Source organism: Anopheles coustani, chromosome 2 (genome assembly GCF_943734705.1).
Source record: "Anopheles coustani chromosome 2, idAnoCousDA_361_x.2, whole genome shotgun sequence".
Taxonomy (NCBI): Eukaryota; Metazoa; Arthropoda; class Insecta; order Diptera; family Culicidae; genus Anopheles; species Anopheles coustani.
In genome coordinates, this window is record NC_071289.1 from 79,727,567 (window position 1) to 79,740,467 (window position 12,901).

At 44.9% G+C, this 12,901-nt stretch overlaps 5 protein-coding genes across 6 annotated transcripts; 2 read left to right on the forward strand and 3 right to left on the reverse strand.

Moving 5' to 3' along the window:
* Positions 1-1,091: 1,091 nt before the first annotated feature.
* On the reverse strand, positions 1,092-2,690 carry LOC131265110 (UDP-glycosyltransferase UGT5-like). The gene has a single exon (XM_058267372.1). The coding sequence runs from the start codon at positions 2,688-2,690 to the stop codon at positions 1,092-1,094; it is 1,599 nt and encodes a 532-aa protein (XP_058123355.1).
* A 1,369-nt stretch (positions 2,691-4,059) lies between these two features.
* On the forward strand, positions 4,060-5,848 carry LOC131265111 (UDP-glycosyltransferase UGT5-like). Its single transcript, XM_058267373.1, has 4 exons — positions 4,060-4,230; positions 4,293-4,380; positions 4,454-4,639; positions 4,713-5,848. The coding sequence occupies exons 1-4, from the start codon at positions 4,060-4,062 to the stop codon at positions 5,846-5,848; spliced, it is 1,581 nt and encodes a 526-aa protein (XP_058123356.1).
* A 798-nt stretch (positions 5,849-6,646) lies between these two features.
* Positions 6,647-8,190, reverse strand: LOC131262195 (protein SHQ1 homolog). Its single transcript, XM_058264143.1, has 4 exons — positions 8,036-8,190; positions 7,793-7,967; positions 7,027-7,722; positions 6,647-6,952 (listed from the first exon to the last, which is right to left on the reverse strand). The coding sequence occupies exons 1-4, from the start codon at positions 8,188-8,190 to the stop codon at positions 6,719-6,721; spliced, it is 1,260 nt and encodes a 419-aa protein (XP_058120126.1). The 3' UTR covers positions 6,647-6,718.
* Positions 8,191-8,503: 313 nt separating this feature from the next.
* LOC131262196 (uncharacterized) lies at positions 8,504-9,526 on the reverse strand. Its single transcript, XM_058264144.1, has 2 exons — positions 9,032-9,526; positions 8,504-8,958 (listed from the first exon to the last, which is right to left on the reverse strand). The coding sequence occupies exons 1-2, from the start codon at positions 9,456-9,458 to the stop codon at positions 8,525-8,527; spliced, it is 861 nt and encodes a 286-aa protein (XP_058120127.1). The 5' UTR covers positions 9,459-9,526; the 3' UTR covers positions 8,504-8,524.
* Positions 9,527-9,672: 146 nt separating this feature from the next.
* On the forward strand, positions 9,673-12,022 carry LOC131266871 (peroxisomal membrane protein PEX14). Of its 2 annotated transcripts, XM_058269543.1 has the most exons (5): positions 9,673-10,100; positions 10,230-10,553; positions 10,785-11,008; positions 11,077-11,271; positions 11,448-12,022. In XM_058269543.1, the coding sequence occupies exons 1-5, from the start codon at positions 9,963-9,965 to the stop codon at positions 11,452-11,454; spliced, it is 888 nt and encodes a 295-aa protein (XP_058125526.1). In that variant the 5' UTR covers positions 9,673-9,962; the 3' UTR covers positions 11,455-12,022. The 2 variants fall into 2 exon arrangements, with proteins under 2 accessions (XP_058125526.1, XP_058125528.1); XM_058269545.1 differs by having other exon boundaries at positions 11,077-12,022.
* Positions 12,023-12,901: the final 879 nt, after the last annotated feature.

Here is a 12,901-nt window from a genome sequence, read left to right on the forward strand (position 1 = left end):
CGTGCGCGTGCAATTCACTGCCTACTACCAACAAAGAGCAGCTTGATGCCGACAAATTGGCCCTGAAAACAGTGTATCATAAAAATTTGGACCGTCGTAACCATGCGTATCTTCGACTACGAGACGTGTCTGGACATTTTTGTCATGATTAAATAAAAAATTCTTTGAGGCTTTGCGATTTTTCAAACATTTTTGAAAGAACATTCAACAACATTTGATGAAATCTTGGGTAATCCTTCTTCACGGCTTTTATACAAACTTGTTTAAAAGCTTAAATCGTTCTAAGCTCATTTGTTGAAGAATGCGCCTGCAATTATACTCCATGGAAGAGCACAGTACGAACTTTAGATTGTTTTCAGTTGAATTTTGAAATTTAAAAGTTACAAAGTTCGTTAGGAAAAGAAACAAAACGTGTTAAGTATAGTAAGGAAATTATATTCGCTAGATTTGCTGGAACGAATTGAAGATCTTCTCACATCTTCATTTTTTTTTAAGTTAAACTATTTCTTTCGTTTCATTCACAAGCAAAACAATAACCATTGTTTAAGACATATTCCGAAATATATGTTCGCTATATTCTAATGTAAAACGTAACAAAAGCTACCAATACTAGTTCTTTATCGTTATCTGTGCGTTATCATTGCGTCAGGTTTAATTTGCTCTATCACACTCGCGCAACAGTTTTGTTTAGGCACAAGCTTTGGTATTTTCAGTTCCAATCGACTTGTCGGGGAAAAGAGAACTCAGAACGTTAAGAAGTTGTCGATGTTATCTGGTGAACTATATGTATGCGTGTATCGGCTGCGCTAATATTTATCTTCTCTCTTCCAGAGTATCACCTGGTTGCCGCGTGAACAATACGCTTGGACTTTGTTCTTTACTTCTTTTCCATGCAATATTGTTCATCTTAAAGTTGATGGATTGACAAAAAAAAACTTCATCAAAAATAAACGACATTGCCTTATCAATGCAATCGGGGGAATAAATTGGACAGTTTGCTTCGTTTAATGTTGCCCCGTTCAGTTCACGCCATTCGCTATCAGGATTTGTTTGAACTTTGATTTTCGGTTAACGTCGTATGGCCGAAATCGTTATTTTGTTTTCTTCCGCTCCTGTGCACCACCACCCCTTCCGGCGGCCGATTTGGCTCCTTTGACAAGTCCGAGCCGTTTCAGGGTCACCTTAACCAGTGCGAACGATCCAATTAGCGCTGATAGCGCGATCAGTGCCATCACCGCATACACATCGAGCAGATTGTACTCGATGAAAGAGAGTTTTACGGACGGGGATTGAAGCTGCGGTGCGCCTCCATGCCGGATGACATACTCCACCCAGTAAACAGCCGTTTTGGCCGGTCCGAGCGGTTGATCACGGTAACGTCGAGAGATGGTTTGCGCGTTCTTAGCGTAGGACGGATCGGAAAGGACCCGGCCGATGGCGGCAGAGATCGTTTCTTCGCTGAGTGTCTCGTAGTCAAGCTTCACGCCGTAGCCAGCCTTTTCGGCGCGGGCCAGATTAAGCTCCTGATCGCCGTAGATCGGTATGCCGACCATCGGTACCCCGTTGTAGAGACCCTCGGTCGTCCCGAGAAGGCCACCGTGCGTGATGAACAGTTTCACCTTCGGATGGGCCAATATGTCGCTCTGTGGCATCCACGATCGGATGAGTACGTTCTTTGGCCGGTTCGGGAGGCTCTCGTTCTCGTACTTCCAGATCACGTTCTCCTTCAGCCCGCGGAACACGTTCACGAATGCGGCCCGCTTTTCCTCGGGGAAGTTGCGTCCCTTCAGCATCGAACCCATCGAGAAGTAGATCACACCGTGCGGCGACGACTCGATGTACTTGTGGAGATCTTCGGGCAACTCTTTCGGCGGTTGGATCTGGATACCTCCGATTTCGATGTGGTTCGGTGCGTAAGGATGAGGGTAGCTGAGCGTAAAATGTTGATTCACGAACGCCAACCGAACACTATCGAGTGTCTCCTGGAAGGTTAGCTTCGCCTCAGGGAAGTAGCGCCGGTACAGCTGCTCCTGTTTCGGTAGGAACACGTTGCGATAGTAGAACTTATCCAAGTGCGCCACGAGCGCGTTGGAGAACCGTTGCCAGAAGGACATCTCGTTCGTGTAGCTGAGGAAGGTGTGGGGAATGTAGGAGTACGGGTACGGTGTGCCAACCAGCTCGTTCGTCCACATGGAAGCCCCGAACGGTGAAAAGACGATTAGCTGCCCCCCGAAGTGCTCCGCCAATCCGTACAGGACCTCACTGGCAAACGACTCCACGATAACGGCGTCAAACTTTTCGCCCGATTCCATCAACTGTACCACGTTCGGGTGCTGCAGGAGACCCTCGGAGGACATCGGCCCAAACTCGTTGTACACCAGGTAGAGAACCACTAGGTTGGGTGCATTTTTGTACTCGAAAAGATCCGGCCCGGACACACCGTGTGCTTCGGTGAATTCCGGCATCAGAATGTCCCGATGCCGATCGGGCGGAGCACCCTTCATCGGGTACGGACTGACGATGGTCACTTCATGGCCCGCGTCGAGCAGGGCCTTCATTAGACCGGCACCGATAATATAATGTGAGCGACCGACCGAAGGAAGAATTCCAAGGATACGGGAAGCTTCCGTACCGCCTGCCAGAAGCGCCACCAGCAGCGCAACCGGAAGAAGCACCTTCAGACCGTACATTATCACTCCACTGCGGAACTAATCTACTTGACACCGAACACTGAACTAGCGGTACTGGAGCCTAACGAAAGAACGTTGATTTGCGCCAACTGTCGTTGGCCAACTGCTAGTGCGCGCTCGCTATCAATCCGACCATCCACAGTCGGTTATCGCGAGCTAGGCGGCACACACTGTTTCTCACATACGTAAGTGATCCGTTCAAGTTCAAATCAAACGCTCCTTCGCCTTTTCTCCCGTTTGCTAATCCACATAGTGGATCTTCTCTTCTGCTCGTTCTCCCGGGGGAAGCGTGTAGTTGTGAATTGGGACAACCAATTTAACGAACGCGATAACGTGAAAAGCTTGTCGCCACCAAATGAACCCCGTACCAAGGTACAGGGACACCGCGGCGGAACATTGCGACAACGTGGTGGCGTTAGCAGCACCCCCACTAATGGCCGACGAGCAGCAGCGAGAGCAGACGTTCTATATTTGTTTTCAGCTTTCGGACCGTAAGCAAACATTCGCCGCAAGGCGAAGGAAACGGTAAACACGTGTTGCGTTGCGGACAAGGGCGGGAACGCGAAGCTTTCAGGCGCCCCCGGGGTGTGGCGGCCTTCTCAATGTCGCGGCACCAACTCGGGTGATACTAGAAGAAGATGGGTAGCTTATTTTTAGCGTTTGAATCTTCCAACCGGAAGCCGGTGAGCAAAGTGCATACTACATGTGCGAGTGTTTGTTTTGAGACTTTGCAAAGCGTTTAGATGACTGTTCAAACATTCCGATCACGTTTTGTTTGAGCACCGTTCTGTTAAGTTATGGTTTTTGCAGGCCAATAAATATCTCTCCCTTATCATGCGTCGATATTGTCTGTGTAAGGAATGAATTGCAGGAAACAGGAAATAATTTGACCATGGTTGGATTATAATTGATTTTTGAAAAAAATAATCTCTGTACTGAGGAAAAGTTTCATTCATTCAACATACCCAAAACCGGCACGATCAATAATCAAACGAAGATCAACCATGATCAACCAGACATGAATGAACGTAAACAAAAAACGGCCTCCTCTGATGAACGGAATCAGAAGCCGCGCATGACGACGAACGTTAGCGTCCTACGATATCGCCGGTATTTGGAAATAATTTTGACTAACGTGTTTTGTAACTTCACCTCCATTTAACCTACACTGATGTGAACTGAAGTATTGGTACGAACAGCGTCACAACCTAGCGATATGAGAAAACAAGTTGCGCGAACCAGGAACGCGAAGTCGCAGAAACTGGACAAACAAATTCAACAGCAAGCCATTCCACAGCCAGCAGTCGTCCAGCGAGGACGCAAGTAGGAAAGGCGGTCCTCACACGTGTAGCAACAAAAAAATAAAAAAATGTTAAAGTGGATGAAAACGACGTTTTTGGTGTTGGCGATCGCATGTGCGATCGGTCTACCTTCGACCACGGATGGTGCTCGGATTCTGGGCATCTTTCCTACCTCTGCTCGTTCGCATTACATCGTTGGATCGGCGCTGATGAAGGAATTGGCCCGACGTGGTCACCAGGTAAGATCAATTTAACCATTGAAAGCTAGCGTATATTCTTTAATGTTGTTATTTGTTGTCAGGTTACTGTTATCAACCCGTTCCCGCAGAAGAAACCGCTGGAAAATTACCGCGATATTGATGTGTCCGTAGAAGAGGATATTATAAAGGGTACGTATTTCACAGTCGCCTGTGTCTTATCAAGATAGATAACCGGTGGGGGTGGTGATTGGTTACGTTACAGAATTGATACCCAACATGTTCGACATGGCCGACCAAAGCGTGTGGGAAGGCATAACGATGACGTACAAGTTCGGGCATATGATAACAAATTTCACGCTGCAGCATCCGAACGTCATCAAACTGATCAACTCGAACGAACAGTTTGATCTAGTAGTCCTGGAGAGTTTTCTGAACGATGCACACTTAGGTAGGACGGTAAGGGTTTGTAACGGACGAGAACAAATTAATTAATTTCTTTTGTTTCGATAACCTTTCGTTAGGTTTTGTGCATCGCTTCAAGGCGCCCTGTGTGGCCGTGTCGACCTTCGGTGCATCCCGGTGGACAAACGAAATGGTCGGTACGCCCTCGCCTACCTCCTACGTACCGCATCCGTTCCTAAGCTTCACCGACCGGATGTCGTTTGTCCAGCGTGTCGGTAACATGTTGATGACAATACTTGACGCCGCTCTCGGGCAAATCCTGGACTTCCCGGTACAGAGCGCGATGTACGAGGCGGCGTTCCCCGGGCCGAAACCTCCACTGGAGCATCTTCGGAAGCATTCCGTGTCGCTGGTTCTGCTCAATCAGCACCTCAGTCTCAGCTATCCGCGCCCGTACGTGCCAAACATGATCGAGGTCGGTGGAATGCACGTCAACCGCAAGCCAAAACCGCTACCCGAAGACATCAAGTCGATTCTGGACGGTTCGCCACAGGGTGTTATCTACTTCTCGATGGGCTCGAACATCAAGAGCAGCCAGCTACCGGTGGAGAAACGGGAAGCAATCCTGCGTGTGTTTGCCAAGCTGAAACAGACGGTCTTGTGGAAATGGGAGGATGAGACACTCCCTAATCGACCGAAAAATGTGATCGTGAAGGCATGGTGGCCGCAGGATGACGTTCTGGCACACCCGAACGTACGGTTGTTTATCACGCACGGCGGTCTGCTCAGCACAACTGAGGCGATGTACCACGGCGTGCCGGTGATCGGCATTCCGGTATTCGGTGATCAATATCTAAACATGGGTAAAGCGGAACGGACCGGCTACGGGATACAATTGCCGTATCAAGAAATCTCTGAGGAACGCCTATCGAAAGCCATCAACGAGATTTTGAATAATGAAAAGTACAAAACCGTGGCCGGTACCATTTCTGCGCGTTACCGTGATCAGCCACAGAATCCGTTGGATTTGGCCGTCTTTTGGGTAGAGTACGTTATTCGGCATCGGGGTGCCGAACACCTGAAATCGGCCGGCCAGGAGCTGGGCTTCCTGCAGTACCATGGGATCGATGTACTGGCCACTATCTTTGGTGGACCGCTATTGTTCGCTTATCTATTGATTAAACTGTTGTGTGGAGGGCGATCGAAGAACGCAAAGGTGAAGACCTCTGCTGACTCCAAGAAGAAACGAAATTAACGATTTTGCATTTCGTTATGCCAATCTTGAGGTATTGGTGCTGGTTGTGAGCATTCCATTGCTATACGGGTAAGAAGTAGCAAATAACCAATTTTCAACGAACAACGAATTGTAGCTATAATATTTTTAATTTTTAATAAACAAACAAAAATAAAGAAAAAAAATGAAAAACATACATTGTAAACTTCTGTGAGCGGACAAGAAAGAAGAAGAAATCTTTGTGGTAGAACTCACCCTTGCCCAACCGAAAATCGTCCAAAAGATGTCCATTGACCTTCAACGTGAGTCGACAATTTTCGAATCATAGCAACCGAAGAGGCTCTCGCGTGTACGCATCGCACATGACGTAACACGTTTGATCTTTCTATTAGCATGAACCGGTCAGATAAAAAAGCAAAACAACTTGTTCCTATTCAAAGTACTAGAACATGTGACGAACTATATCTTGGTTGCAGAGGTGATTAGATAAGGTTTAAAACCGACTCATTATTTCTCACAAGGCTTATCACAATGTGTCTGGTGATTTGCCACAATTCCAAACGGCACACGTACTTAAGTCGCCGACAAAAAATATGCTACATCATCGAACAATGACTTTTAGATACTAACGATGTATGTCTGGGTGGCTTGAAGTTGCGGCGTGATGACGAGTGCAAGCTCAAAAAGAGTGAAAAGAGCAGACTTTACACCTGCATTTTATTGCTTTCCCATAGAATTATATCTACGAATCATTAATGTATTTGATTCTATGTAAGTTTGCAAACAAGGTGCTACAGAAAATATAAAAATAGAAATAGGCGTTCTAAAGATTCTTAAATTTTATTTTGTCTGTTCTCTGAGACGTTTCAAGCCGGTCTTATGTTTAAGAAACTATCCCGATAACTTCAAGTTCATTAATTTTTCCAGCACATTCTCGTTAGGGTTTTCATCTTCTACAACTGAATCAGCTTCGGAATCACTACTTCCCACTTCATCGTCGTTTGAGTCAGAATCGTCCGAGTCCGTCGAATCCGAATCTTCTTCTCCCATGATTTCCATCAAAAGTTGTTGTACTGTTTCGTCCTCACCAAAGCCCAGGCTTTCCTGATGCACTTCAGCAAGCAACTGTGAAGAGACAAATAACAATGTGGGATTATTCTGAACACGTGTCACATGAAGCTAACGGTTGACACACTTACTTTTTCCAAGTCTTTCAAACATTCTTCTAGCAACTTGTCGTTCAATGCGAGTTCTAAGTAGCGAAGATAATCTTTAACATAATAATGATTCATGACTGCACAATCTGTTGCTTTAAATGCGTCGTATGCAAACATGAGCTCATGTTTAATCCACTCTCGTATATTAAACGATTCTGCACTGGTAAGCAATCGGTTCACACACGCTTTAGAAATTTCCTTGTTCCTGTAGAACGGATACGTGCATGATCTTCGATAAAACGATCGCAACAGTTCTTCAACGCTGTCAAACTCAACGAAAAACGACAGTGTTGCAGATATCCGTTGTATGTTGATATGCGAATTGGCTTCGTTGAGTTCGTTGCCATTCGTTAAGCGATCGTAGCAAATCGCAAGTAATATATCAATCAATCCAAGCAGTATTGCCCGATGATCTTCGATCGCTGTATATAGCTCTGGTTGGCGTTGCTTTTCCTCGACTATCACTCGAATGCGATAGCTTTGGTCGTCGGACAGTTTAGGTGCCGAAGGAGATCCTTCCAGGGTAAGACCAAGCTTGTCGATTTGAAACTGAATGTGATCCATTCCATAGTGTTCGCATTGGAAGTCTTTTACTTCTGCCTTGCGCATCAACTGCATCCGATCCGTTAAGGAATAAAGCTCGGGATGAGCTAGCATTCGCAGCTCCTGACTACTTTCCTAAAGCAAGGACATATGTTGTTAAACGGTTGTAAAAGAGTTGTTTATGAATTGATAAAGATAAACAAACCAGCACAAGGGGTCCATGATAAAGTTGGCCAAATCCATAGTGAAATAAATTCTTTGGTGGTTCAGTTTTTGTTGCTACCGACTCTAGCGGGATTCGGAAGGTAACTGTGTTCTTCTCGTAATCTATTTTATCTGGGAATGCTTTCCCTGGTGTTACGTCTGCGTCTAGAGTAATTCTAGAAATTTAAAAATGCGAGATACGCTTGAACCAAGCTAACGTTTTAACATTAATAACACAACTTACCTTGCATGATATGGAGCAGCCGTAAAGATGCATTCCCGAGGGTAAACATCGAGGACCAGATTACTCTCGTGTTCCACATCTAGTTCAGGGACTTCTAGTATCACCACTGCATGCTTGGGATCGAGCGATATGCTAAACTTTACACTATCGCTCATTTTTAACTCTTCGAAATTCAACTGATACAGGCGCTATTTGTTGACTACCCGCGCACTTTGCGTAGATATTTAAATACACGCTATATTTGTTTACAAACAACTACACGTGCTATCTTTGACAGTTCTTGAGGTTCCTTTCCTTGAGCGAATAATTCTATGATCGCGTGGATGACTAATGTGAAAGTAAAATTCATAATTCTTGCTACATTAACGAAAAAAAACAATTCTTGTACTAATGGGAACCTTATATAACGTAGAATAAGAAAACGGCACTTTAGGTTCGATGGCAAAAGTTGACACCTTAGTCCTGACTTACAATTTAGAAAAGAAAAAGTTAACAATGTTTCTCGCAATCACTCAATTCGTACCACTGCCGTTGAAATTCGACTGCAAATGGTCGCACCATGGCAGGTATGGATGTAAAAATCATATTGTCCCAGTGTACGCTCAATGCCGGCACTGTCCAGTTAGCCGAGCCGGTAATAAGCATTCCACCTTTCGGCAGTGGATTGCTGACGGAATTCGGGCGCTTTTTACGTTTACCGTTATCACAAACTGCACACGAGCTGCCGAAAGCTTTTTTCAGCCCTTCCATGTCGTCAAAAAGTGCCCTATCGAACAGCGTAAATTGCATCTCCCTCCGTATTGTGCCGGCCAGCTGACGATGCTCTTTAACAAGACACTCGGCACACAACCACTCGGTGTCCAGCAAGCAAAACTTGTGGTGCATAAGATACTCGCTGTTCACTTTGAAGCGTACGAAACAATCTGAGAAAAACAAAAGAAAATAATTGCTGTGACAAAGTTTTATGCTCAGTCTCACCACCCCGCTCGTATCTACCTTCATCCAAATGACGCGTCTGTGAACCTTCGTTGTACACCATCGATTCACAGCACACCACGCGGACAGTAACGTTCCTTTCCTTTCTTGCCCGAAGCAGGGCGAGACGTACGTCCATCAGCGTTAAAATGTACATGGACAGGCAGATAGATTCCTGTGCCCGATCGATGTAGCTAACCAGATAGGAAACGTTCGCGAACTTCATGTCCGACAAATTCGGGGAGCAATCGGCCGCGTTTATCCTGTTCATGAACCGCACCTCACATATTTCCTTGATAGATTTCCGCTTTCTTATTGCCTCCTGCACAAACAGATACACCTCGTAGACCGCTTCTGTGGCTAGTAGGAATCCAAATGCTGAAAATATTCTTCCGCGCCATCCTAGGGCTTTGGCGTACGAGAAGATTGGTTCCAAAGCACCGTTCATTTCCGAAGCACAGTTAAATTGCTGATTATTCTTATTTGGTACTTCCACTCGTAGGTTTTCTTTGGTACTGAAATTTTAGCAATGGCAGTCAAATTTAAGCGCGCGTAAGCTGAAAAATTTGTAAACAAAATACACCGGTTTAAGATTGACATTTCGAATTATTTCGAACATGAGATTTTCGTAAAATTGACTGACAGTTGCTGTCACGGCAAAGCGAATAAAAACAAATATCCTTGCTTTTGCTTTTAATTTGTGACATTTTCTGATCAAAGTAGAAAATATATCCTAAAAGAGTTCTCCTAGTCAACAAGAGGGTTTACACTGGAATTATTGCTCAGCATTGCAACATTTTGGATGCATTTAGTGCGTGAAACAGCTGATTTCCACTAGCGAGTGTACTGCTGATAAGCGCTACCCAACAGTACCCCCTGCTGGTACACTTCCTTTATCAGTGGGTTTAGTGTTTTCACCTCCGACAAGATTAATCTCTCCGTGCAAATCAATATGAGCGATGGAGCCAACGAAGGTGCAGATGGTGGACCACCGGCCCAACCAGTACTATCCGCAGTGGCCAGCGTTACAACGATGGACACCAGTGAACCGGCCACAGTACCTCCGCCACTACCACCAAGAGAGCATTTGGTAGGAATTGATTCCACAGCCGTCGACACTCGCACGTTCGGTCGCAGTGGAAAATAAAGTGCAAAGGTCGCAGTAGGCTAGAGCTCATACGACTGATGTTTCCATTTTCCATTTTGTTCCGCTCCGCAGATTGTTACCGCCATCAAGTTCCTCAACAACCCGAACGTAGTTCGTAGTGCCATAAACAAGAAGCAAGCATTTCTTCGGTCGAAGGGTCTAACGGAGGATGAAATTCAAATCGCATGCGAACGGGCCGGAGTGTTCACGGCGGACCCTGCCGCGCTGCCGACACAGACCGTCATCAGTATGGGCGTGGAGTCCAGTGGGGCCAGCTTTCCAAAGTCCAGCTACCAAGTACAGCCCCGACAAAATTTCCTCACCCGCATGAAGGACATGCTAAGTTCGGTTGCCATGCTTAGTGGACTGATGTACGGGGTCTATATGTTCTACAAGGTATGCCGAAGGCCCTCTTCACTATTTACAAATACATGATCATATGTTACATTTTGCTTATCTGGTGATGGTTGTTTGCCTTTTTTTAATCTCCCTCTTTTCGGCCTACTTGATCAACACGAAATCATTTTGTTTGTTTGCATGTGTTTGCTTAGTTGTGTTTTATTTTCTGAATGATGTCCTTTGTTCAAATAGTATTTTTGAAACTTTAAAGATTAATTTCCTTTTTAGAAATTTATAGAACCCCTGCTGTTCCGAACCAAGAAGAAGAAAAGCGTTACCGAGCAACTGACCGAGCTAAATCAGTCGGTAAACACGAAAATAGACACGCTGAACGGCGAGCTGACGAAGATTAAGGAGGAACTGAACCGGGTGAATCAATTGCACGCGAACATGAAGGAACTGAATAATTTCAAGGGCGATTTAGACTCCATCAAGGGTCTATTACTGAACAGGTTCGTCTTATTATGGAAGCGGGTCGCCCGATGAACTTTTATTTACCGATTTGTGCACTCTATTTTAGGAAACAATTTGCGGCACCAAATCTTCCGATCGTTCCACCGTCGATTCCTGCCTGGCAACTGCGTTCCCAGCAGCACCAGCCGCCAAGCAGTGAGGGCGAGCACGATAAGAACGACGACAACGATACCGGTTCCGGATCGGGCTCGAGCGAAAACGATGTGGTGCTGAAGAACAGTGATAGCAGCCTGGAGATTATGTAATAAGAGTTATCGTAGTTCTAGTTTTAGTTGCTTTCGAACACTACCCGCTGGTCTGTTTTTTTCCCCCGGTTGGCAATCGGATTAATTTCCCCGCCTTGTTTTAGACTCCAGGATGCCGCTCTATAATAACACCACACCATATCTCTCTATCTTTTTCCCCGGTACTTTGCAGATCGTAATCCTCTAAAGTTTACCGGGACAAGACAGCAAGATCGAACTGCGCGCGAATGGACGACTATCTTCATTTTCAAAGATATAAACAAGCATACGACGACGGGTACGAAGCGTAACACGGAAGCGATTGATGTGGAAGCGTTAAGAACAGTTTCATTGCAATATAAATTACCAACCAAACAATAGACTTTGTGGTTAGGCGTGGGGAGGATTAAACGCGAGGGATTGACCAACAGTACCAACTGATGACTCCAAAATGCAATTACATTAAGGCAACTATTGTTTTTAATCACTTCCACAATAGTAACAGGATAACCCATCATCGCGTATTATAGTGTTCGTTTGATTTAGTTTTCCGCTTGAACAAGCTTTATCGCCAACATGGGACATGGGAAAAGCTAGATGTGTATAAGTTCGTTTTAAATAGACTTACGATATTCGGTATTCGGAGATACGGAATAACAGTTCGGCAGATAGCGAAATGGGCGAAAAGAGTGTTGTTTTTTTGTGAAGAAATACGGTGGTTGGTTAGAAATTAGAGCGAGAATCGAAGAAGGATGGTAAAGATAATGATGTACCTAGCACGACGAAATAAACTCAGTCTATCCAGTTCAATAGATATCTTACTTTGTTCGTATTTGTAAGAAAGGAGAAAACCTTTATGCATTTTTTTTCTCTTCTTAAAACACCACAGCACCGTATGTTGCTTTCTTATGTTTTATTACTGTTTCATTACAATCTAGTTTTTTGTTCCGTCTTCTGCGGCCACGGGTGCCCCCCCATAGCCAGCCCCTTTTCTTTTCTTGCCGGTTCTTACGATTTACGTTAGCTGTAGTAGCTTGGTTGGCTCCTTACTTTGCCACGCGCGTGTTTGCCTACGTCTTTTGTTTTCTCTGTTGTCTCCTACAATGATGTTAACAAGTAGAATATTTACAATATGCTCAGCACATCGCACTAGTGGGTCTCCGTCGGATGTCGGTGTGTTTTGTAGGTTTCGGGTTTGTTGCGATTCCGTCCGCGCGTCCTGTTGTAGGTATTACAAAGTGATTTATGGGTTTACTTATATGTAGTGCCCCTTGATTACTGTTGTCCGCAATACTTATTTGATCAATTTCTGCCAATGTCTTTCATTGTGACATTTGTCATATTTCGCGTGTTTTCTGTCCTTCCATTTTTTATTTCCTTTTTGGATCGTTTTCGAATTACAACGTTTGTGTCTGCCCTTGATTGTTTCTAGTATCGTTTACTGGTGTTTTATCCAGTCATTTATAGTGTTACTGTTTTGTTTCTTCCATTAGGTGCTCACGTTTTGATTGTGGAGTTCACTATACTTCATTCGTTTCCTATGCTGACTTTTAAGAACACCTTCTCACGTTGGGGTTGGTTTTGTGGCTATCTTTTTTGTTTTTCTTCAACAACATTTTGGCTTCCATTTTTTTCAACACAGGGCAC